The sequence below is a fragment of the Aulonocara stuartgranti genome (genome assembly GCF_965226115.1).
Source record: "Aulonocara stuartgranti genome assembly, chromosome: 16".
Lineage (NCBI taxonomy): Eukaryota > Metazoa > Chordata > Actinopteri > Cichliformes > Cichlidae > Aulonocara > Aulonocara stuartgranti.
Window position 1 is genome coordinate 4,914,980 of NC_138952.1, and position 27,656 is coordinate 4,942,635.

Here is a 27,656-nt window from a genome sequence, read left to right on the forward strand (position 1 = left end):
GGAGCGATTTATGTTGGGAAATCAACATGAAAAACTAAAAGAGATGTGAAAACATCAACAAAGACACAGAGTAAATGGGCTGCCCTCCTCCCACATGAGGATACCAGTCATGCTGGTATACTTATGGCTGCTGCAGAAGATGTTTGAATGCATTTAAGGAGCAATTTTGGTTCAGTGTGTTGCCTAAGGACATACTGGCATGTGCAAAAAAGGAGCTGGGGATTGAACCTTCCACTTAGAGTGGAAGGCCCTGCTAGGCCACCTGCACCTCACCATCCAATCAGATAAATGTTACCATAATGGATTGAATGTTTGCATCTATGTAGGAGGGATGGTGGTGTTTGATATTCCTGTCTTTGCTAAGAATGTTTATTTCCAAAACTATCCTTATCTTCAGGCTATTTGGAGACACAGAGGAGCTATAAAATGCTATTATTTAGTATTTAAATATTTAAGTTGTGTATTTGGGATTTGTTACACCAAATAAATGAGTGTTTTTTCATACTGGTGGGAAGCCTTCCTGCTGCTGGGGGTAGTCAAATGAAGATGATTTAGACTAACTGAGTTTGCTGGTGCAATCGTGACGACTAAAATAAGTTACTTTCTTTTGATTAGATAAAATCTGATTCATTTTTTTAATGAAGTAGTCCCACAATATTTTTGCTGATTGTGTTTAGATTAGGTTATGAACTTCTACATGTGTTCTACAGATACTGACACACTTCTTTATTCAGTTCTGGAAAGTTTTATTCCCAATTCTTCAGCCCTTATGCCGTAACAGGTGACATTTTTTAACCTATACTTGTGTTGGTGTGTCTGCATTGCTGATCATATTGGACTTGGAGCTCATGAAAATCGTGAAAAAGCAAATTTTCCTGATATGCAGAGTAAGAAATGATGGAGTCTGTACATGGACTATCAGAGCTATGAAAAAAAAATAGAAAAAAATGGTCTATGTCCACACCGGCAGAATACTGAGGATTGTGTTAGCAAGCAAGATAGAATTGCAGACTATTCCATTATCCTTGTGATAATCAATATACTGTGTTTACATGCTACCAAGCAGATCTATTAAAGCTATTGCAGTGTGTGTCCCTGCAATGTGTAGTTACATCTCTGGAAAGGTGCACACCAAGCTTACCAAATGTGCTTGCTGTGCATAGATTTTGCAGAATAACTCTGGTTTATAAATTTAACACATAAAAAGGGAAAAAACAAGCAAAACACTGTGAAACTTTAAGGGCTTAAATGTCTGTTTTTTTGCTGAAATTTTCTCATATTGCATTTCAGTGTGGGCTTTCTACTCTCTTGCACTACGATTCCCCGTGACTGTAATATTTTAGTACATTTCTGGTTATGTGTTTCATAATATCATCAGAGAGAAATGTCAGTCTATTAAGTTTGTTTTAATGTTTACACACAGTACTAAGGAGTTTCACTGTGAAACACATTTAAAGCCAATAAAGAAAAGTGAGAGTTTGGCTTGTTAGAGGTTTGTCTGCTTGCTTAAATTTTCATATACATACATATATATATGTGTGTGTGTGTATATGTGTGTGTGTGTATATATATATATATATATATATATATATATATATATATATATGTATATATGTATGTATGTATGTATGTATGTGTATATATATGTATATGTATATATGTATATATGTATATGTATATGTGTATATATATGTATATGTATATATGTATGTATATATATGTATATATATATGTATATATGTATATATATATGTATATATGTATATATATATGTATATATGTATATATATATGTATATATGTATATGTGTATATGTATATGTATATGTAATGAGAACATAATAGCCCTGTGATGGACCGGTGTTCTGCTCGTGGTGTACCTTACCTTTCACCTTATCACAGCTAGGATAAGCTCCAGCCTAGCAAGAGAAAAGTGTATTTCCAACATGTAAATGAGTGCATTAGTGGGAAAAATCTTTCATTTTGCCTCAACTTGGACTTCCACTAATCATCAGAATGTAACTGTGTGACCGACAAATGCGTTAGTTCGTTAGATTTGCAATGTGGGACTAATTTTTGCCCGTAATGAAGATCATTTTTCAGAATGCGGAGATAGCAGGGTTCAGGCGGAGGGGGGGCTCTGCTGGACGGATGGATGTGTCATTTGTTTTCTCACTTATTGATGCTGATATCCTGTCATGTTTGTTCTTGTTGCGTTTTGCAGAGCTCTACCCCTCAAATTGGCACGCTCCTTCCCTCTGCTACATAGTCACGCACTGATGCGTGCACCCGCCTTCACTTTGTATCTCTCCTCTCCTTTGTCTCCCACTCGCGTGGTTTGCTCTCGTGTGGTTTCACTCATGCGTATCCCTCGCCACTCCCGCACACTGTCCTCCTCGTTCTTTAATTGCAATCATTGCTATCGCCCTATCATCCACATCTCTTACACTATTTGTCCTTCCTTTCTTCCTCCATTCTCTTCTCCACATTCACTTCCTGCTTTTTAACTCCGTATTGTGCCTGCTCCTCTCACCCCCTCCTCCTCCCACCACCACCTGTCTTTTTTCCACCCCTGTCAGCCAGCAGTTATGTCGGATGTATGGTGAAGTGAACACTGGGAGCTGTTATCGAGGCACAGGATGAATGATGATGGTTCTGCTTGTTTTGCTAGGTTGTGTGTTGTGACCTGGTAAGGAGCAGATGCTTTTTTTTTTTTTTTAGTACAAAGTGCTCCGATAGTGGATGCATTGGTTGCTTTGCCTGTGTATGTGTGTCTGTGCAGGATCCCAGGCAGGTAGGGAGACAACAGGTCCTGGCTGCAGTCCCAAAGCTTAGCATTTCAAACTCAAATGAGGAGGGCTAAGGCTAGGCAGAACCACAGCAACCCCTGCAGGAGGTTTGTGGAAATTAGATTTACTGTGACAAAATGCAGAACGGGTGCAAATGATATGAAGTGGAAGATTAGAGACTGGTCTACATGTATGCATACATGCTGGATCACATGCTGCAAATGTAACTCTGAAGAGCTATATGTATCATCAAATGCATTTAAGTTCACCCGTGTGGTTGTCTTCCACCTTTCCTGTCAATAAGCCGTTCCCATCCCATATTCTCTCACACACGTAAACAGAACCATTAGCACCTCTTCTGTCGTGGTATTTTCTGTCAAGACGCCACACAACTGTCCGGGTTTTGTCAAAGTGGAGCCGTGGGGCAGCGTCTGCGACTTCTGCAAAACTTGAGCCAGCGGGCACATAAGGCTGCGCCATATGGCTCTGGCCACTGGCCCCCACTTCTCTGTCTGCAGAGAATTGCAGAGGATCAAATTTTCTCACCTTCTGTCTCGTTCACCCAATCTCATTAACATAATCGCATCGTTTTTCCTCCTCCACAATCTTCCCTTCGATGGTGCTGTTTTTCAAGCGCACATCGCAGACTTTTCTGACACCTTTGTCTTGTTTTTTTGGTTGTTTTTGGTTTTTTTCATTTCCATTCCGCTGACAGTAATCTTGCCTGGCATAGAGTTAAGTGCAACAGCTGACAGCTTATATTTGCAGACTGCTAACGTCACACGCTGCTTGTTATCAACACATTAAAGGATCAAAGCTGCAGGGCTCTGACAAGGGCTACAACAAGGATGCCTTTGTCTCCGATGCGGTCATGCGCTGCTTAAAGAAGTGCCGTGTGGAGAAATACGAGTCAGGAAAAAGTTTGAAACCAGTAACCTTAGCTCACTCCCTGCCTCGCTGTCACTTCAAGAGAAGTCCCAGAAGAATAAAAAGAAGTTGGCAGATGAGCGTCAACATTTCTTTTTTCCAACAAGAATAGCTGAGGAAAAGTTGAAAGATTCAACCAAGATGAAGAAGTCGAACGTTTCACATCTTTTCCCGAATGTCTTACTTTATGTTTGGCAATCTATTTCTGCTCCCTGGCTGTCTTACATATGGTCCGCCTCACCTAAAACACAAGAGATCCGATCCAACATGCTGTAAGGGACCAATAACACGCTCCTCTAAGCCAACACTTGAGTATTTTTTTGGGTGAGACTTTTAATTTGCACACAGCTGCAGCCTCCGTCTTGCATCTCCTCTTAGAGAGAGTGAGGTTTTAAATCCTCGCCCCATCCTCTCATCACTTCTCTCCTTTCCACGGGGGTGAGAGCCAAATACTGAAGAAGATCAAGAGATGGGTTGAGGGAGTTTTCACGGGAAAGAAGGCACTCTTAAAAGACGCCCGCAGGGTTCTGCCGGGCAGCTTTCCCTTCGGTTGCATCACGCCTGGCATGAAGTGAGAGTCCCCAGGTTAAGGACAACCCAAGCCAGATGGGAGAGAGTGTGAGAGTTGTGCTGCTGGTGGTGGGGGGGTTAGGCAGAGGGGAGTGATAGTGGATGGCAAAAGCAGCGCAGGCCCTGCAGTAAGCTATTCCAAGCGCCTTTGTGGGCTTGCCATTTTTTTCATTCTCTCTCGGTCGCCTTTGAGGGGATTTTTTTATCCTTCTCCTTCTCTCAGTCTGTGTCCCCATTTCTTCTCCTCTTTCTTTTTTATTTCATGATGTTCCCTTTTTTCCGTGTATGCCTCGGTTTCTTCAGGCGCTGTGGTTCTTTTTTATCGTGCCAAGTTTGTTGAGCCAGAGCCCTGTCTTTGCCTCTCCCTTTCTGGCCGTCTGCATCTCATTTCTGTATTTTTACTTTTCTTTCATTACCCCTCAGTCTCCTCCTGTCTCAGCCTCATCCATTTCCACTGACTCTTTCTCCCCGTTAGCCCAATTTCACCCATCTTTTTTGCCTATCGTCTTTTCTACAGCCTCTTTCCTTCCTGCATTCCAATCCCTTTGATCAGAAGCCAGTGTGCAGCTTCACTTTCCCTACTATACTCCCCCCTTTTACTGTGTTTTGTGTGCTTTCTGCCATCTTCTTTCCCCCAGCTTGTTAAAAAGTGTTCACACTTGATCATTATCATCCTTCTGGTTTCCTGAATGGATGGTTATTTTTTGCTCTTTTCCTTGTGGGTATCAGATGGGTATGTGTGTATCAATTGTCCTTCACACTTAGTTAGCTTAATCTGAAATGCAGTTTATGCCCTCGTGCTGTTTTTCTGGTCCTTTCAGGCCTTTCACAATTAAGCCCCCTAAATAACAGACTCGCTGAATCCTTTCTGCTTTGTCCCCAAACAGCTAAACTCATACATGTGGTAAAGCGTGGGGCAGCCAAGTTTCTCTCCTGGGTGCTCTCTCTGCTCATCTTTAGCATGTTTTCAGTACAGAGGCCACTAATGTTGTTAGTCTAAAGTCTAAAAGCTTTTGAACAAGGTCACTTTTTCTGGTTCATACTGTTTTAAGAGTCGATTATGGTATTTCAAAATCAATTCACTTTGGCAGCCATTTTCAACCAACTCACATGCCTGATTAAGTGTGAACATCATCTTAGCCTGTAGCTACTAGAATGCAGGTTTGATTGGTTAATATTTGCCCGGGTGGGTCAGATGAAGCTGAAGGGCGTCAAAAATGCTAAGTTAAGTTAAAGCTCCAAACACTGCAAGGTAGAGAGAATCAGCTAAATCAGATCTCACACTCTACTTTACTCTACTCTTGTGCCAGTTTCTTAGTACAAAGTCTGCATAAAATCCATGGAGGCAATTGTCTGGGGAATTCCCAGTGAGCATAATCACCGCCCCTTACCTAAGCTAATGGGAGTTTCTCTCTAGTTGAGTACACAGGCGACATGAAGAGTGTCCTGTTGTGCGCTAAATATAATAAAGCACAAGTTCTGACAATGTTCAGACCTCGTTCTACTGATGCTGTACTAAGCAATAAAGAGGAAAATTAATCCAGTCGCATTTCCAGAAATGGCCACTTGAGGCTGGCTTCAGAAGTGAGACGCTTGTGTTAACTCACAAGTATCTCAACTTTACAGGAGAACTAAACATCATGTAACCTCATACAAAAATAATTTCATTGATCATGACAACTGATTTAAAAAACACTATAAGGTTCAGAGTTATAGTTTTCTAAAGGAATGCCTGTTTTCGATCAGTCTTTGATGCTTAACCTGCTAGCAGGGCCTTTTTATTTATATTTGTGTTGTTTTGAATCATTTCCAATGTAATGATCTGATGTATAATGACACATAATTTATTGTACTGAAAGACTATCCAAGAAGTATGCACTCAGATGATGCACACATGGTAAATGATGTGGTACTTATATGACACTTTTCTCCTCTAACTGAACATTCAGAGACATTTTAAATGCTAGTCACATTCACCCATTCACAAATATACATTTATGCTATTCTCTTATTCTGCCACACTCACACAATAGTTGCATCAGCAGGAATTTGGGGTTTTCTTTCACTTCAGTATGTGGGCTGAAAGAAACCACCAAACTTCCAACTAGTAGAGTACTCTGCTCCTTGAGCCACAGTTGCCCCAATCTAGGGATGCACCTAGCTAACATAGCTAGTCAGCAGTAGCACTAGCTAGCTTTGTATCCAGGCCGAGCAATTCAATATGTAGTTTGCATGTTGTCCCAGAGTGTCTGGCTTCCTCCTGCAGTCCAAAAACATGCAAGTTAGTTAAATTGGCTGTAAATAGTTGTCGGTCTCCATGTGTTAGCCCTGCGATGGCTTGTTGACCTATCCAGGGTGGACCCTGTCTCCTGCCCTGTAACAACTGGGACAGGCACCGCCATAACCCTGATATGGAAAAGTGGAAAAATATGGCTTTTTCTCGCCTGCGGTTTGCTGTTTTCCAGATCTCGAAGACCTACTCCTTCTAAAAATTAGAATATGCAATGGAGCATATAACAAGTGTCAAAAGCTGGCAGCTTAGCACACCACGACATCTTGCTGTTGACCCCTTTTTTGTTAACCACCTGCTAAAGCGAACCACTGTAACTAGCAGCGGAAAAATATTGTGCTAATGGACAGGTGTGAAGAGGAACGAGTGAAAAAGTCAGAGCTTCAAGTGTCTTGCTTCAACCAATATTAGACTAAATGGGTTTTTTTTACTGGAAGGAAGGAAGAGGATAAAAATATTATTTTTCTCCAACACTAAGCTTTTACAAAGTTGGCTTGACATGTGACCATAAACACAGACGTACTTGAATATGTTGTTAATGCCTGTCTGCGTCTACAATATGTCCATTTGTGAAAACCATGCAGCGATCCGTGAGGGCACAGAGATGATTTAGCTATGAGAAAACAGATTTCAGAGCAATCCATTAGAGACTTAGAGTAAAAAAAAAGAAGTGGAGACAAAGAGCCGTGAGCTCCTTAGCTTCATCCCTGTGGGGAATATCCAGTGAGCCTCTTGTCCTTGCGATGTCACACCCAGCAGGAACACATTTTCACACGTTCCCCATTTTTCAGCACTTTTATATTTAATCAGGTTACGGGCTGTGACTACCGAGCAACAATTTCTCTGGACCTTCTGATAGCTGTTCCTTCTTCCCAGGGAATAGTGGGTAATATTTTTCAATTGAATAATCACGTTTGTTATTCCTACAGTGCGGCAGCAGTGAATCGATTTCAAATCAAATGCATATCTCTCCTCTACAGCCAAAAAAATGAAAACTAAGACTCGACCCTCCAGTGCCATCAGTCATCTGAAAAATCTTGACTTACTCCATAGCCAACAAACCATGTGAGGAAAATGAATGAGTAATGTTCTCATGTACCGTAGTAGCTATTTTGCTGAGTGCCCTTGAGCAAGTCACTTAACCTCCTACTGCTCCAGTGGAGCAACAAGAGGTGTGCAGCTTTTCAGAAGTCTGCAGTGTGAATATAATCTATTAACAAAATCCATGGTGCTAGTTGTTTTTAGACTTGTACTGATTTGATGTGCGCATCCGCTCATAATTAAACACAATTCAAAGGAGGACGAGCCAAGCTATTCTTTCTTTTCGCTTCTTGTTTTTTAACACCTACGCTGGACTGAAGTTTGACCGATTTTTGAATTAGTTTGTAGAATGACAATCTGCCAGATGTGCGATGTGTGATAAGATTTTAGCTCACCTACTCCTTTTCTACGCTGGTAAATTACCATTTGCATTTTTTCCTGTTGGACAAAGTGTGAACAAAGCATAATATGCTTTGATTCAAGGGCAGTTTCAGATTTTCAATAGACGATGATCATGGCAGAAAGAATACCTAATAATACAAAAGCTAGTCAACGAGACAAAGTCATTCTTAGCCTTATTTGTTACCATGTTTTGTTAATCTTGAGGTTTAATGCAGGGGTGTGAATGGGGTAGGTGCAAGGTGGTGTTGGTGGCAGCCACAGATGGCTCATTCAAATCAGAGTAAAAAGTATAAAAAGGACATTAAGGACTGTGCAGCATATTAACTTTTATATAAAAAAGCATGAGTGTGAGGATCTCAGCTGACTTTGGGGTTTGTGTTGTCTCAAAGTGAGCGAATGAAGTCACCACGGCAACAGGAAAGTGAATGACGTTACCTTTCTTTAGTCACCCGTGAAGTGAGAGCAGTTTAGTAGTTAATGAAAGGGAAGTGAGTCACAGTAAACTGGAACATGTGACTGTAGCTGTGACTAGACTGGTGCTTGTACTGTAATATCCTATAATCCGCTATAATGTGCCAGCTTTAATTTTTTCAGGTATCACGGTTAGAATCAGCACTGGTATATCTTCATCAGGCAGTCTTAAAGAACTTCAAACACCGTATGATCTCGCTAATGTGAGGCAGATATATTTAAGGTTAATTGGGGTTAATTTCCCTTAAAAAGGGTACTGCATGGTTAGGTTTCTGGTGCTTAATCGTAATTCTAGCAATGGTGAAGGAGTATAGAAATGTTACACTGAAAATGAGTTTTTTTTAGCTTTGTGAATACACTCTATCCTAAGCAGTTTAGCTGGTTAACATGCTGTACATACTATGAATTCACTCCTGCTGAGTTCTTCTGGGCAGGGTTTTTTCTTCCTTCCACCCATCTCACTTGAGTTTATCTTACGTGCATCTGACGCCGCACTTTGCTACTCGGCTTAAGCAGATGTGGACAGAAAACCAGTGTTGAGGAGCAGGGGATGTCAAGATGTTTCTGTTACTTAAACTCTTGAGGGCACTAGTTCTGTGCTGTTTGACGTTTTCTCAATTTTTTCACTTTCTTCAAGTAATAACAATGAATGCTGTTTTTTTCCAATTGAGTCACACTCTTTTAAATACGCCAGCTTCTTTCAACAACCTGGATAACCATTCATTTTTATTCATGTATCCTTACATACGTCAGAGCGTACTCCACTGTCTCTTTAACTTGACATTGGTAACAATGGCTAGTTTCTCAAGCTGGTGTGGCCAATTTGTAATCTGCTTATAATTTCGAACAGGAAGCAGAAGATTCTTATAATATTATCTGACTGTACCACGTTGGGTAAGAACAAAGTGGAGATTTGCACTGTTTTCATGGAAATCTCAATTTCATTTCTTAGCTAACAATGAACCTGCTATGGTTTGTCCTTGTACAAGAAGCTTTCAGTAGATAGGTGCGCCAAAACCCCTTAACCGAAATACTGAAGAACTTAGTGAGTTTAACAAAGGAGAACGCTGGAATTAAAGAAAAGTATTCCAACTTGATCATCAGGCTTTTTGAAGTATTGGATTTAAAAGCAGATCTTTTTTTCCTGTTTGTGCTGTTCAGCAGTGGTCTGCTCAGTGCTGTTGGTCGCTCCATAAATGTGCAATGTGAGCGATGTAGGCATCAGCTGTTGCTTTAAAGTTCTGGTATTTTATTGCTCTGCCAAGCGGGTTATGTATTTGGTGGCGTTTCCATACATGTCATTCTTTTCAGTGCTGAGATTGAAGCGTATTCAAATTGGAAATTGAAGGCAGTGGCTTCCCTGCAGAATTCTGAAGGCTCAAGTGTTTACTTGAGGACACAGACTCACTATATCACTTTAGTTTAACCTTGTCTCTTTTACATGCTCCTTTTCTTACCTGTTTTCTTCTCTCCTCTCTGCAGTGCAACAATGACTATGTGCCTGTGTGTGGCTCCAACAATAAGAACTACCAGAACGAGTGCTTCCTGCGCAGGGATGCCTGCAAGCAGCAGTCTGAAGTGCTTATTGTGTCAGAAGGCGACTGTCCTGCTGGTATGTACATTTACCTTATGGTGCCTACACACAAACACACACAACAGAGGAGTTCTGATACCAGCACACTGAACACATGCGCAAGCAGCCGTGTTTGGATTTAAAATATTCAAGAGGTTACACGGCTATCTGTAAGCATGCATATGAGATTCAGCAACAGCAAATATAAAGCTGAAAATGCAATTCCACATGAATTTTAACGTTTTATATGCAGCAGCATAGATTTCATGTTTCCTTATTACTCTCATCAATATTTTAATCTGCATCCAGTAGCTGGGATGCAGTAATTACCAGCGGATCTTTTATTTCAAAGGAGTTACAAAAACTGCGTAATGAAAATGTGAGAAGCGCAAAAAAATGATTTCATCACAAGCACGGCACCATCTCTCAAGAAAATGAACACAGCATTTGGCCACAAGGCCTTTTTTAAATTACAGTTTATTAAAAATTAGGTGTGTTTAACAAGAAGCAAAAGAAATCTCGACAGCTTTGACCTTTCGTTACGTAATGTTTAAATAAATGTCAAAAGCCATAGAATGCATTGGCCAAATTGTCATAGGTAGTTACTGTAATGCTGTTGCTACGAGGCATGCTCAACAAAGCAGAAAATGAAATCACTGAATCACACATCATCTTGATGGCCGTTTCCTTTTTTTAACACTTTTTTTTCTGTTAAATGTTATTAGGAGTACTTTCTGTAGCTTTAAGAGAATCATTTAATACTACGTTGAGGGACTGTAACAGTACTAAACCTATTCACATCAACCTCACTGTGCTGTATAGCTACACTGCTTGTTAGCCATACTGTGATAAAAAGTATCTGCCTCAGCAAGTTGTCATTGTGAACACGTTAGCATGCTGACGTTACAGAGAATCCACATTAAACGTGAGATTTGAGTGACGTCTCTATCCTCAGAAGCAGCCGTGTGTCTGAGCTCGGAGGAGCTCAAAGGAGAATGGCCGGACTAACAGTCATGTTGACTGACAGCGAATAGATAGAAATAGCTATTCATTTGAATGATTCTGGTCATCGAGGGCTAGTTTCCGACGCATAAATGCTGCATTAAAAACGCTCCTCTTTCAGCTTTGGCATCATGTTATATACATCATGTCCAGTGTATTTTTTGGGTTGTATGGAAGCCCCAAACGCAATTTCATTGTTCTTGACAATGACAATAAATAAATAAATACTAAATACTAAATAAATACTAATTCCCTTCCACTGACTGAAAAGTAAAAGTGCTTGGCATAATTATCAGACATAACTGGGATTATCGTTTGGTGTTTAAGCTGCTGAGTGGGTGTCTTCATTTGGAAAAGGTCAGGCACTTCATTAGCCATCATGTGGAGACCAGTATTGGTGCTTAGAGCGTGCACTGCTATTTGTGAGGATACCAGTCCACTGAATGAACGTGAATTATAGACCTGCGCACATGCAAGGTCTAAAAATGCCATATTAACTCTCTCAATGGAAGCAGTGAAAAATCATTCTCCTGCAATAATCAGCTATTTAACGCCCTGGGCCAGTGGTTTCACTTGAAATACACACATTTTTTTTTTATGTATCATATGAATGAAAACACTGCAGTCTGATTTAATGATGAATTAAACTGCATGTTGAGTCTGTAAAATTGTTCTTCACATGCACATTTTATCAGAATATGTAAAATTAGCTTTGGCCAGAGCAACGCGTTTTATCCTATGATGACAAATTTATATAGATGAGCATAAACTTGAAGGAAAAGCAGCAACGCCTACTGAGGATTCTATCAATTAGTGAGTCATGTTCTGAATAATGTGCTTAGTTGTGAATGAGTGAATCCACTGGCAATGTGATGCTGGCTGCTGTTAGGCATGTGTGAATCATTGCTTAAGCCAAGATAGTATTGCTGGCTCAAGTTGAGCAGTTGCTGACTCAGTTAACCTCGCTGACAGAAAGCCGGCACAAGTCCATTAAAGGTCCCCTTGAATGGGCACAGCTCAGCAGAGGAAACTTTGAGACCAAGGTGGAAATGTTTGTGCCGTAAGAGCAGTGGTGTCAGTGTGCCAGTAAGTAGGGCTGTGCACGGTCACATGAAATTCCCCAGGTCCGCTCTCTAAATTGCTTGTTTGTTGCTTGTGTATGAGGTCCTCTTTTCAAGACATGTGATGGTTGTAAGCCAGGGTGTCTGATATGAATTTCCGTATCTTTTGAAATAGAAAGAGATAAGGACTCTTTTCTTCCACGCAACATGCAGTACTTTTGAGGACACAATTCACCATTCACACAAGGATTTTGTTGCTGTGCAGACTACTAATAGAGCAGAACAGTGGTTTTATATTCTTCCCTTCGGTATTTTGTGTTTTGTTTTTATGTATGCTTTGTTCTCATGTCGGTCCAGAACAAGGTCCCAGTAAACAAATAGGGGGTGTCTGAGAAAGTAAAGACTGGAGAAGTCAAATTTTATTCTAAACTGTATGTAAAAGATGGAAATAGTGACAATAACTTCATTGGTCAGCTTGAAAAGGCATTCTAAGGAGCTTCGAAAGAAAAGTGTCTGGACTTCTTTAAATGGCTTGAAGACGTTTCACCTCTCATCCGAGAAGCTTCTTCAGTTCTAGGGTCAAATGGTGGTGAGTCCCTGATTTAAGCCCTGTGGAAGTGTCCCCCAATAGGGACAATGGACTCCCTAATGATCCTCTACCTAATCACACGAGCCAAGGTGTGAAAACAGGTATGGGTCACAATCAGCCAGGGTTTCAGGTGAGCTCATTGTGAAACATAGCCACACCCCTATCATGTGATTTCCTGAGGTCAAATCTGGGATTCTCCACCATTTGACCGTAGAACTGAAGTAGCTTCTCGGATGAGCTCCTTGGACTGTGATGACCTGGATGACTGAGAACCTTCACAGACAACTTGTAAAGGCATGTGTAGTTTTTTGTTTTTTGGGGGTGGATATGACTAAAAAACAAGGATAGCAGTTTAATCTATCTAGGGACTTAATCAGTTATGTTTTACTCTAAATCAGAGCATAATTTACACAAAGAATATGATGTTCCACTTAATAACATTTAAAACTAGTGACTAAAGCCAAAATCTAATCAGAAAAAAGCTCAGTAAGGTCAGATATTGAGGCAGATGCGGCTCATTTTTCCATAATTGACAAATTAGCTAGCAGCTAAATCTGGTAAAAAAAAGCATATATAATTTTGTAAGTGGTCACTGAAAGAAATAACTGAAACTTATTACAAAATCTCTTCTTTATTTCACCCAAATAAAGTGGTATGACATTTGCTACGCTTTCACTCTCAAACTTACATTTTTTGTCTGGGACTTGAAGCATTTCTGGTGTCATTTGTTGTTCCATGTGGATGAAGAAAACAGATAAATTAAGCAGGAGGCAGTAAAAAGGAAGAATGTAATTTAAAATGATGCAGCGAGCGCTTGAGACAAACAAATAAATTAAAACAAAATTTCACAGAAATTAAAATCTATTCCATTTATACAGCAGCGGCTCAGAGACTAAAATAAAAGACAAATATAATTAGTGAAAGCACACAGGCTGAGTGGAGAGCCTTATCTTTGTTTTTAAAAAAAATAGTGGCGTGGTTGGCCAGCTGTCTTGGGATATTAAGATTTTAAGAACAAATAAAAGGAAAGCGGGTATGATCTACCTGCATTTGAGTTCATATCCTGGTCAGAACTTTTATTCTGCAGAGACTAAATTCAGACTGAGTTGAGAGATGAGGGTTAATCCTGCATACTGAACATTTTGGGCTTCTATTTACTCAAACATCCAGCCATCCAATTTTCCACTGCTCATTTGAGTCCAGGTCATGGTGGCAGCTGTCTAAGCAAAGATTTCAGCTCGCCCAAGGAGGAGAGATGTTTCCGAGCCAGCTGTGAGACATTAACTCTCCAGGGTCTGCCCACGAGTCTCCATCACCTGAACCACCCCGACTGGTTCCTTTCAATGCAAAGGAGCAGCGACTCTGCTCTGAGCCTGTTGCTAATGACTAGGCTCCTCATCCCATCTCTAAGACTGAGCACAGACACCCTTCAGAGGAAGCTCAGTTCTGCCACTTTAGTCTTGTTCTTTCTATTTCCAGTTAAATAAACATTTTTAATTAAGGTAATACAGCCTCTTTCCTTTAAGTTCCTGTAAGTGAACCACTTATGCTTAAATAAATAGTCACACCCCAAAGGCCCATTTTGAGCCAAGGGAAAAAAAACATTTTTTACCCAGATGTTTTTTTCTGCATGTGCCTCCAGAGCAGTTACAGTGGCCTTTGGCACACTCTAGGAACTGGGACTCAGAAAACCCAGTCTCACTGGACCTCCTGTTATGGGGTAATTCCATCATGGCCGCTAACTTTGTCTCATCTGCTTTCCCCTTGATAGTTTTTGTCCTGAAGTCTTCGCCATCAATATAAGTGTATTTACCGCGCTTTGAGGCTAAATGTCTAAATGTAAGCGAAACATTAGCTCACTTACTGTACTAAAGATATAATGTTTTAAAAAGCAGTTTTTCAATGTAAGGCTTTGCGGGGGGCCTCCCATGTGAAATGCCTATTAAAATTAATTTAGCTACTTCCCTCACCAAGACACGTCTTCCTATATGATTGCTTTTCATGTGATAAAGCATGGTAGGCAGCTGCTTCTGGATAGTTTCTCTCTGCTCTCTTGCATTTTGTTGATACTTTCAGCTTTAAAATCACTTCAGCAGTGAATATGTTAAAATGCTGTGAATATAATACGAGCGATACTGAGAGTAAAGAATTCAAGAGCGGCAGCTATCTAACCGTACATCCACTGCAGCGAAGCCTTCTTTTTTCTCCTCCCGTTCTGTTCCTCTCGCAGCTTCTCCCTGTCCTCCTTTCCATTTCCATCCTCAGAAATCCCATTAGCGGCAACAGTACACTCTATAATGGATATATGTCAAGTCGCTGGCACCAATACTTGTTTCCCTTGCTGAGGTGAGAGATATCATGCACCAGACTGCTGGAGAAAAATAAAAGATAAAGTAATGTTATTTTTTTGGGGGGAAACAGCTTCACCTCTATAGATGTTTGTTTGTTTTCTGGAACTTTCAGTCATATCACAAGATTTTCTTAGCAGACAGAGTTTCTGTTGGTGTCAATGTTTACAACCATTGCCCATTTAATATCAATGAGACATGAATAAACAATAGAATTGGTCTGATCGTACGTTTCTGGTGGCCTGATAAATCAGTCACACTAGAGTAAAAGTGGGACGTCGATCTCCTTGCCATTGATGGTTGAACTGTGGGCGACCACTTTCGATCACAAGATGATATCAGAGACAAGAGGCAGCCTGTCTCCAAACAATCCCAGTCCCGTTCAGACTGATTGCAATCATTCTCAGACATGATGGTGAAGGAAGACTGGCAAATAACACAGACAGTGCAGTCTGACTCAAGTTCCACCATTAAGCACAACTCACCTGAGATGTGTCTTTTTGTAAAGAGCGATTCGAATCACCTGGTTGCCACCTTGTTCTTGTTGTATTCCTGTATGAAAACATGGTTGCTGATTATGTCGCTATTTTTTTTTTTTTTTGAGGGAATTCAGAATTTCTGTTTCAAATCGATGACATTCCGGTTGTAGTTAATGTGAATTTCTGTTTGATGAGAATTTGAAACACATTTGCAATTTCTCTTGATCTATCACAAACAGATGGCACATAGTTGCCAACTCGACATCATTCAATCATAAACTAATAACAGGCTGACTTTGTCTCACTGGACTTTTCTTCGCATCTTGACACACCAATGTTGCTTTGAAGACAGCAGCTGACAGAGTTGTCACAGACCTGGTCCCTGTCTTCAAAGGCAATGAGACAACAAATTCATTGCACGAGCTCTTAAAAATTTGGTTGGTCTCCAAGCGAAGTTTTCTCTAGTGTGACTTTAGCACAACATTCGTGATTCCTTCAAGTTACGCTTTGGTCTCTAATAAACCCAAAGCCTGTCTCTCTAGACTGTGTGAATCATACAGTCACTGAATGTCTGTTGCTGTTTAGTGCTGTCTTCACAAGGGAAATGGCTTTATTTAAGCTTTATAGCTGAAAACAACCTGCTCTAAGAAATGGCAATGAGGACACTGGTGAGACTGAACAAGAACGTTATAGATGAGCGTTACCACAAGAAACTACGAGCTGAAAGGCGCTAAACATTTTATAAACTGATTAGAATATTACCGTTCTAATTTTTTCATTTTAAAAATGAGATGGCTGATTAAATTCTGGTTTCATAACTGGTTGGAAATAGTACATATAGCAGTTATTGTAGAAAGACGTTTTCACAGCTTGCCCAGGGCCTGCCTTTTGCAAATTTCTCTTTTTCAGTAGTGTCAGTGTCTATCTATCTTGTGGCATATATTATAACCAGCTGCAGATCTCAGATCATCTTTTCCAAAATATTTAGAGCAGATGCCATCACTTCAGCGTGAAATCAACAAAGTGCACTCTCTAGATTTAGTGTTTGTCTATTCAGGCCCTGTGTGGAAACATGGTGGCACAACATTGCACTCTCTGGGGAGAAGACCCTTCCTTTGTAATCATGAGTGGCTTCCTCTTGCTCACCCATACTAAACCTGAAACCACAGAGCTCTCTACAGATTACACTTTCCAATGTATCCCCTGCGTACTGATGTTAATTACATTGATGAAAGATAAATGTGCTGTACTTGTATCTTACATCTTGCATTACCATTTTTCTTCTGGTGATATACATAAGCGACGTCCGCGCTTCCCTTGCGCCGAACCCCTTTGATCTTGCCGAGGCCAACAGGGCAGACGTTGGAGTCGGTTGTCATTCCAAACAGTAAACAAGAGGCCTGCTGAGGTGCCCGTTTCATGCTGTGAGGACACCGAGGCAGAGACAAACATGATTTGATAGTGTTGCCTTCTGTTTTCTGTAATAAATAAAGATGGCACCATTTACTGGTTGCTATAGAAAAGAAGGCGCTGTGTGGTGACCAAAAAACAGAGCAAGCAAGGAAGAAGTGGAAGACATTTATTTTGCTGTTGGGAAGACAAAGTTTGAACAGAAAGCAGGATTTGAGCCGCGATATTGCACCACAGGTTGTGACGTTTTACAATGTGGTTATTTTAGCGTTTAGTTTATTGACTTTTATAGTGAAACATTCGTGAGAAGAAAAAGCTAATTTACACTCTGTTCTGGACTCTATTACCTTTGTGTCACCAACAAATAAGGAAGTCCTGATCTAAAATTCGATAGAAGGAAGAGCTCTTAGGATTACAAAGCTAGTGAAAGCTGATTAGAACAGGATGGCACCGCTTTCCTATCCCATCAGGTGCTAGCCCAGCACAGTAAGGAGCAGTTAAGCATTAGCTTAGCAAAGCAAAACAAACCCAGCAGTCTATTTTCCCCAAAGGAGAGAGTCGAGCTAAGGCAAGCAGAAACACGGTATTTCCAACTCAGTTTGTGGAGTGTGCCGCATAAGTTCCAGGAAGTCATTAAATGGAAAGGTGAGAGAGCATTTAACTGACACATTGTTAAAATGTCGATGGCATGTTTAATCACCGTTTCGTGTGACTGCGATGCCTGAGCACTGACAGATGACAGGAGCCATATGTTTGGCAAATGATTTAAGGAGCTCTCTCTGTGCTATCAGTCCAATGGTGTCAGCATAATCTCACACACAGTACAGGAGGAGTCAATGCACTGCTCATTCTTTGTGTACAAAAAACACTGTCATTTCTAGTTATTTCAGAAGTCTATCTCAATTTAAATTACAATTACATTAAGTAGTGATAATCTAATACATCATTGATCACTGCAGGTCTTTCAACTTGCTGCCTCACATCAAGCTGAGAGGCCAAGATGAGCCACAAAGCAGCAGAGATATTAACTTGATTAACCTGAAGCAGCTCTATCAGGAAGGGTAGGATTCAAGTACTTTATTGTTTCTTCTTTCTAAAATGAGAAGGAACAAACAATTCCAATGTGAGGATACTTTGAATATCGAGGATTACTAAAGGGATGAATGTGAAGAAAGGCGATAACCAGAGCTGAACAATTTTAAGTTTAACCTGAGATTCTGGTGTTTCGGGCAAAATAAATTTATATTTAAAAATCGATTCAGGATTTTAATGAATCGATATCATGTTATTCAAGCTAGAATCGATTTTAATCATCAAAACCCACCCCTAATTCATACTACACCAAAGCAAAGGTAATTAAGTAATTAAGCAATAGATATGGATTTAAATAACGGTGACGTTCTCGTTTTTTCACAGTATATGATACAAAACATTGTATTTTATAATTACAGGAAAGTCTGGGCAATGAAATACCAGAACTTTTTCTGTAATTTTACACCATATTTCTTACGGATTTAACCTCCTACGACCTGGCGTCCACATATGTGGACATCACATTTTGGGTTGTATAGACAAAAATATTCAATTTTACTCTACAAGGGCCTGATGTGCACCTTCAAACATTATACTGCCACCGTTCTCTTGAAATTTAAAATGAATGTCCTCTTATGTTCATCTCATTTATCTCAGAAACAAAACTCGGGTAAAAAGAAAAATCTGGTAATTTTTGTTTTTACAAGTCAGTTAAACTTGTTTACACTGAGAGAAACATATTTTAAGTGGTCCAGCCTAAAAAAATATACTGTATGTGGTCTATAATGTAAGATGAGTCTGACATTCCCGGTGTAAGATCCCAGTCTGCGATGGAACCCTTTCTGCATATTAGTTTTGACATGCTACCTGCCCATCTAGGCTCCAGGCCCTCACTTTTCACCTTGTTGCAACAGAATATAATTCGTTTTTAATGATATCTTCTAATTCTCCACCCGCATCACCAAGGACACAGTGTTTCATTTAGTTTTCGTGTGGGAAATCGCAGCAGTGAAGGTGACGGTGTTGTCAGGCGCACAGTAGACACCACAGCGCTGCTCACACTCTGCCGTCTCTGGACACCTCACCCCGGCAAAACTCCACCACCTGCACATATGGATTGTGTAAATTAGCAAAGTCTGGAAACAAAGCTGCTGACAGCTCTGACAGCAAAATGAACACACTCCATGCCCCGATACTGCAGGCCAAGTTCACAATAGCAAAACTCTAATTAATAAATAAATAAAGTTCACATATCATAGTTCCTCACATCTCAGGGGGCCTGATAGCACCGAGTGTTGCAATCATTCTGGAAAGTTGTAAAGCAGTCAGTTTAGTTGCTATAAACATAAATATTTCTGTGACACTCATGCGTAATGCTGCATGATTGATGCACTGGCACAGATGACTATGTGTGGACTGTGATGTATAAATGGAAGATTGCCTGGAGGTGTGCGTACACACGGTTTTATAAATCGAATTACCTTATTTATGCACATTATTTTCAGCATTTCTGCGTGTACACTTTTAGTATGGATCTTATGCACAGCTTTACAAATAAGGCTGCTGGTTTTTCCCTGTATTTCCATCATCAACCTGGAGTTTTGTGCTAATAGTCTTTTTGGATAGCACCTACTTTTTTGCCTGACACACCTCCCATGCAGGTTTGCTTTCCTGAGTTGCCTGCACATTCAGTCATGAAAAACTGGGGATTCTGAAGACTTCATCTTTTCCTAAAACAGTCTGTCTTTTACAGGTGTAAGCTCATAGGTATCCTTTTTTTTTTTTTTAAATTAACTAAAATAGCATCCAACCCTAGATGTGAGAACAGATCCTCTGACATCAACTTGCATCTGTTGATCCTCAGTGGCAATGTTAGGCTATATAATATTTTTTTCTATGGCCACTTTGTCAGATTAGGACAAAGGAGTTGTAGAGTCACAGAAATCTGTCCTTTTCATGACTGACAGTCATGACAGACTACATGTTGCTCCCCGATCAGCCAGTCTCACTGGCTTTTGCAACAATGGCGTGTGTGATACTGAGTGTCTTGTTCATTTCACACTTTTATCTTGCTAAACTCATTCCTCTTTTGCTTTGCCGTTGTTGCATTGATGCAGCGCTTGGCAGTAAAGAAAGACTCACTGGCCAGTGCTTCTCTTGATCAACCTCGCAGAAGAGAAGGAAATGTCACGTGGGAGACGATATAAAAGTGGCCTTCAGGGGGCGACTGCAATAAGACTTGCAGTTGTATTGAAGCCTATGGGACAACGGCCCTTGGCTCCGTTTCTCTCCCGGTAAACACATTCCTGATTAATTTATTATCTCATTAGCTGGATTCAGGTCTTTTTTTATTTCAGTAATTATTAGAGTCAGAAAGGAGGATTATTCTTGCTCATTTGCTAACAATGGCAACAGAGAAACTTTTAGCTTGGGGCTTCGCAGCAGGAATTCACTGACTGGTTGTGACGTTCATATTCTAAAAGTTTCACGTGCTAGCATTTCTGTAAGGATATTGTGTAGCAACTTAGATGCAGCATTAGTTTTTTTTGCCCACTGTGACACGCTTTTTAAGAAGATACATTTGTAACTCCACCCATTTTAATTTACAGCCCCTGTGTCTGGATATAACTGAGTTTATTTTGTATGGTCTGAACCATACCAACCAGACAGAGCATACTGGATTGCACACAATATTTTAACAGCTCCAATTAAACCTCTGCTCTGTGAGAAAGCACACTTGTTGGCCACAAACACACAGGTGAGCAGATTCATTGTGTGGCAGGGGAAAAAAAAAGTGCTCCAGTCTTGTATACTTTGATGTCCCTCATGACACGATGATACTGGCCCCAAAATATCCAGTTTGCACATACGTACTCCAAATGTGACTTAGCACTCAAATGTTTAGGATATAAATTTCCTTCCTCATGTGCTGCACTGATGTGAATCAGAATCAGAACTTGCTGTTAATCACTCATAAGAGAATGGTCACTTAGATCAGATGTGTTTTTAGGCTCTTTTAAAAGGAGGACATCATTTGACAACGATGCTTTGCTATTTAAAGGGAAAAACGTTTCACACAGGTCGTCTTTGTATATATGCTGATATCTTAGTGTAGTGATTGGAAGGTTTTCCTACAGGTTCATGTCACAGATTGTGTGTTTCGGGGCAAACATTGATGGCATTACTGTAAAGGCAAGCGATTCTTTCTTATTCAACGCTAACTTGAAATACTTATTTACAGTAAAAAGTGGAAAAGTGTGTTTATGTGCAAGGACTGAGGTCTGTGTGTGTGCGTACAGTTTGTGTGCAATGCAGTACAGACTCAGCAGCTCTGTAAGGTTAATAACAGTTTCCCCTAGAAGGTTCCTCTTCTTCTTTCTGCTTTGCACCTCTTCCAATCAGTTGCTTTAAAACTAGGAAAAAATTCTATCATCTATTGATGCAGTCCTTCTCTGCTCTCACCCTCACCCTCCAGTGCCTTTCACAAAATAAAATTGTGTGGTATCTCCTCTTTTTGACCCTTCATTTGGCAGACAAATGGGAAGAAATGTAAGCTTGTGCCTCTCTCCCCTGCTGTTTTGTTCTATTTTCTAATGTCAGTCTTTTTCTCCTCAAACCTTTACCCTTGTACAGATACTAAAGGTTTTTATTGATCTCCCATGAACCCCTTCTGACTTCAGCCTGATCCTTAAAGCTAAGCCTTTTCATGAAACACTGCACATTTAGTGTCCCACACACTCCAAGGTCACTGGAATTGTGTAGGGAGAAAGGCAGAGGAGTTTTTGTAGAGGCTGTTTTTAAAAAATATATATATATTAAAGGTGCCCTGTACAGTTTTCTTGTAAACAAAAAAGAAAGTTTCTACTTACGGTCAGTATTACTGAATGCTTCTGTTCTGGAAGTTTAATAAAGGTATACATCATGGATTCCAAAATCAGTGATTTGTTTAATACATTTAAGAAGTATTCAGTCTCCAAATGATGTTCATGGATTACAGCAAAAATGTGGCTTCTGTTTCTCTTTTGCACACAGACACATAAGTTTGCAAAACTCGTTCTGAGGCTTCACGTGCCTCTGTAAATGTTTTAAGGAGCTGAGGTGAAGTGACTGTGCAGGAAGGTCTTTGAAAATCAGCACTCCTTGGTCTTCTTTGGTTCTCAGGCGGTGCAGTAGGAATCTTTCTACGCAAACATGCAGAGGCCTGAAGGATCAAGCACTGCTTGGAGTTCAGTGCAGCTCTCCAGCTCTAGAGCAGCAAATACTGCCAGACTTAAATATTCCCACTACCTCCTGCTTGTCTCCTGTCATATAGTACCACATTCTGTTTACTACCACAAATCTAAAACTGAATTCATCAGCAAAAATAACTTTTTTTCCAGTCATCCACTGCGAAGTGCTGATTTGTGTTCTCTCCTGAGAAGTGGTTTAGACGCATTCCTCATCCTCTGGGACCACAGTGTTGTTTTGACAGGATTTTTACTTGTTAGAGTTTTTGTCTCTTGATTTAGCTAATTACATATCTGCTGTAAAGTTGCTGTAGCATCTTTTAACAAAGCAGATATAGAGATTTACACTTCTGGATACAAGTGATTTCCATAAAGCATGTTAGAGTGCCGTGCACTGACTCCCGGAGGAACCATGTGTCGTGCTGTGATTTGATGCTGAGAAATCCCTTCTTTGCTGAGAACAACAGTTTGACTTCTGACATGTTGAGGGGCCCACTATCTCCATGCTGCTTAGTAAGCAATGTTTGGCTGGAAATGTGAAGACACATATTTATACCAGGTAAACAATGGCTGCTATTTGATTTATATGGAAAAGCCTCTCAGTTTTTATCCAAAAGATACTTCAGTGGACGGGATACAACTCAAGGGAATCTGACTTTTTATTTGATTTGCTCCACTGATGAGATTACACTTTACTACTGACATAGAATCAGTGTACCAACCTTAATAGTTCCTTTTTTTATGTTTGTTTACATTGTTTCCTTTATTTCCACACCGAAAATCTGTCATATTTTCTCTGGGGTTCTAGACAATTTGACTTCACACGTTTTCTTCCTCATGAAATCTCTGTATCCGATTCACTAATATTTATTCATTTAAGTGGTGTTTTTAAAGATTCAGAGCTGGAAGCAAGATACAAGAAGTGTGGCCTTGTAGGTCAGCAACAAAAGCCAGTGGGATTTGTGTGTAGCCTTTTGATTTAATGCAGAAATAAGCAATTTTTTTTAAGTTAATGATATTTACGGGTTTTCTTCAGTAAGAAAATCTCAACACACTGAAACTTTTAGGATTTTTGAACTGCAAAGGCAGTTGGAAAAAGCTATACGAGCTACCACATGTATGGTACGTATGCACCAGTCAGGCACGACATTTAACCACCTGCCTAACATTCCCAGCAGAACATTTCCCAAAGCATCTTCCATTTTTCCATTATCCAGTTCTAATGCTCACCTGCCCATTGTTGGCACTTTAAGTGGTGGACGGGGGTCAGCACGGGCACCCTGACCGGTCTGCAGCCCCATATGCAACGATTTGTGATTCACTGTAAATTCTGACACCTGTCTATCACAACTTTTCTGCAATTTGAGCTCATCTCTTGGACAGGACCATACGGGCCAGCCTTTATTCCCCTCGGTGATCTTTAGCCCCCCCATGATCCTTTTGCTGGTTCATTGTTCCTTCCTTGGACTTTTGATAGATATTGACCACTGCAGGCTGGGAACACCCAACAGAGCTGCAGTCAAATCTAATACATCTGTTTGAACAACCTTGTTCACTTGTTCCCTGATATATCCCACCATCCAACAGTATTCACTTCACCTGTCAGCGGACATAATGTTATGCCTGATTGGTGTATATGTACATGTCATTGTCACTGCCATTGAGCTTGTGTGTTTAGCTTGATCATGTTGAAAGTCCATGACAACTTCTGTAGTCTATTGTTAGAAAATGTCTTCTCTGAGACACAAAAAGCTTAGAAATTCACACTTATGTCATAATGTAAAAGAAAACATGAAGAAATGGGTTTATTTCAGGCATCTAACCAAATAACAGATGGTGGAAAAGTGTGCAAATGCTAAGTAATTGTCGGGTTTAGGATTTGAAGCACTCTGTTGTGTGTTTGTCTTTGAAGAGTCTTTCTACTCCGCTTTTCTACTCTTCCAGTCATTGTGTTGAGGTTTTACCAAATTTGGTCAGACAAAGGCCCTACGTCATAAACAACCCCTGTTGTTTCTGATAGTGTATCAGTTTGAAATATTCATTGGCCATTCTCTCACTCTATCTCACAACTGTCCTCAGGGGAACAAATCACTAATGATCCCTTTTTTTCAGCCCAGTTCACTGCACTGTAATACTGCTTTCAGCTCCCGTTGCTACAGTAATCCTAGTAAACAACCATACTCCATTTGTCCCAACATCACCTACACGAAACCTCAGAATCAGGCTGATGGATGTCGATAATTCTAATGAAAATTCGTCCCTACTTGGTTTATTTTGTATCCATTATGTGAGGAGTCAATTTTTAAAAATTAATATTATTATAGCATTATTCCTGATGCTGATGGTGTTCTCACAGTAGATTGTATTTTTAGAGAAGTGTAGCATTTTTGAGGATGATGAATTCTTTCACTCCAGGTTATATCTCTTAGTGAGTTCAACCGGTTGAGGGGTTAAGGCAAGGATGTCAAACTCGTTTTACATCGTGGGGCGCACAAAGGCTACTTTGATCTTAAGTGAAACTACTACTACCCTTGCCCCAACCGTCCCATAGTTATGAAATATAAATTTAAAATTTAAAAAAATGCCCATTTTATTTAAATTATTTTGGTGTAGTATGAATAGGAATTGACGGCAGGGGGAAAGCTGTGTGACCTATGAAAATGAAAAGTCTGGGCACTTTTTCACATTTCCAAGACCTGTTCAGTGGCCAGACTAGAGCCTTTGCCTGTTCAATTCTGGCCCCCGGGCCAGGTTAAGGGTTCATAGCATTCGAAGCATTACTTGATACTGCCTATCTAACTGATACTAATTCTATGCATAAGGGCTTCCAAAATCACCAGTGTGAACGCATAACACAGTACTCACGATTATAACGATGTGAATTATTCAGTGATCATTGAACTATAGAAAATATCAGTCAAACAAGAGTGTAAGAGTTACTTTCCCCTGACACATCGGAGCGTCTGCTGCTCTGACCTCAGAGAGTCTTGGCAATACCGACTCCCATCAAAAATGTATTTTATTGATCCAAACCTTGTGTCACGAAAGTATCAGTGTCAGCTTGATGGTTAGACTCCATGTGTTCTGGGACTGCAGTTGCCCCATGACGTGCACCTCTTCTTATAAAACCCTCTCACATGGGTGTTCATATGGAGCTGCGCTTTCATCCCCCCTGCAGTCCTCGGAGGGCCTGCGTGTGCTCTGGCACTGTGCGTTTTAGCAGATCACTTTGTGCAGCAGCTCGAGTTACACGGAGCTTCGGAGTGCTCATGAGTATCTCTTTCACAGCTGTATTGTTGAACAGCTCAGTAAGCTCAGTGTGTTTGAAGGGGCTTTACACAGATTCAGTGGGAAAGCCATGAAGAAGGATTCGCTGACACACAAACACATTTGCAACAGTGCGCCTTCCCACAGTCCTACCACTGAGAGGTCCACAGTTGGAGGTGTTGTGGTACAGAATGCGGGAGCTGCGTGATGCTCAAAGCATCAGTGCATCCTCCACCTCACTATCATCCTCCTCTCTGGTTTTTCAGCTGTTTTTTTTTTCTTTGTAGATCTGTCTCTCGGCATCACTTTCTGCACCGTCTTCACAGAAATCTCATCTCGCTTAAACGCACCCACACGCACACAGACTCTCTTGTGTACATGCACACAATCACAAGCAGATATTCAAATAGGTCCAGACACACACTTACATATGCAGACACACATTATTCAGCTAATGTCTGTGTCTGTGAGAGCCTCTGGTTAATAACTGTTTGTTCTCCTTTGCAGATGCTGGCTCAGGATCAGGAGACGATGGTAAGATTACTCACCTCTTCCTCCTCCACCTCCTCTAACTCCTCACATACTGCTTTTTAATATGCTGCTCTCTACCCGCTGTGTTCCACAGCACTGTATTTATTATTGAGTATGAGGGGCTGACTTCAATGTATTTTAATTTCATAATATGATAAACCAATTAAAAACATGTTCTCTTAACATCATTAGCTTCACTTATTATTTTATTCACGCTAACGTTTAATCTAATTGAATTCATGTACTAAAGCAAAACTTTATTTATAAAGCATATTTCATACCAGACAATTTGCTACACAAATGCACTAGCATCAAGACTGTAGCATGAGTATATACATAGATTAAACCGTGGCTCAGGGGGTTGGGAAGCGTATCTGTAACCGGAAGGTCGCCGGTTCGATCCCGGGGCTCTCTGTCCTGGTCATTGTGTCCTTGGGCAAGACACTTTACCCTACTTGCCTACTGGTGTTGGCCAGAGGGGCCGATGGCGCGATATGGCAGCCTCGCTTCTGTCAGTCTGCCCCAGGGCAGCTGTGGCTACAACTGTAGCTTGCCTCCACCAGTGTGTGTGAATGTGAGAGTGAATGAATAGTGGCATTGTAAAGCGCTTTGGGTGCCTTGAAAAGCGCTATATAAATCCAATCCATTATTATTATTATTACTGCAAGGTCCTAACAAATGTATTGATTGGTACCTGATGAGTAACCAGGTGGTGCGTTCCTGATGACCTGCAGTAACGGGCTGGTTCAAAGAGCTTGTCAGAGAGATCCTACATGTAAACATGCAGGGACTATAGTGTTTTATTAATTAACTCTTTGTTAATAATTGTTTCTTGGGAAACAATTATGGGATATTATAAATGACCATCAATTATTCAATAACTTTCAGCAAACAGGGTCACTTCTGCTGATAAACTTAAAAAGGATTAAGTGCTAATTTTGAGCTGCCTCTAGCTTTGTGTAGTGTTTTAGGCTCTTTTAGCTCATTGTTTTGGATTGATGGCTTTGATTTGCACTCAACCTGCTCATCCCTGATTATTTATTTATTTATTTAATGCAACAAGTGGACAAAAGAAGTGAGCATGGAGTCATTTTATTTATTTTTATTTTTAACATGCAGAGTAAACTTTTACTGGTAATGCATTGTAATCAAATAGCCATTCATGTATGGGAAACTGTGAGTTTACATAACGTGATGGGTGCTAACAAACACAGATAAAGATGAAGGAAGTGATGTTGCCAGCATGTGTTTTATCTTTTGTCAAAACTAGACTTTTGTGAACAGGCTGTTCTCACAGCTGCAGTAAAAGATCATGTGACTGCAGCAGAAAATACATTTAAAACACAGAACAATTGGAATTGTAACAGATTTTCAATCACAACTGATTTTTTTCAAGTCTCAGCCAGATAAAAATTTGCATAATGTCCTAAAAAAACTGGGAATTATTTGAAAAATTGAAAGTGTTTTTTTTTTTTAAGCAAAAGCCCAGAAATTACACAATTCACCTTTCTAATCTCACGCTGATTCATCTGACTACTTTTTTGTGCAAATTCGACATTGAAAGCCAAGATTTGCAGAGACGGCATGCTGGAGAAAGTCCTCATTTAGCTTTGTGTGCCCGTCTTCACGAAGCCGAGTGAAAGGGCGGA

At 40.4% G+C, this 27,656-nt stretch overlaps 1 protein-coding gene across 1 annotated transcript in view; it reads left to right on the forward strand.

Moving 5' to 3' along the window:
- Positions 1–27,656, forward strand: part of LOC309691061 (tomoregulin-2-like) — a 141,450-nt gene that overhangs the window by 41,386 nt on the left and 72,408 nt on the right. Inside the window, exons 3-4 of the mRNA XM_082508576.1 lie at positions 9,972–10,101; positions 25,984–26,010. Coding sequence (XP_082364702.1) covers positions 9,972–10,101; positions 25,984–26,010 — 157 coding nt within the window. The remainder of the gene's footprint in view (positions 1–9,971; positions 10,102–25,983; positions 26,011–27,656) is intronic.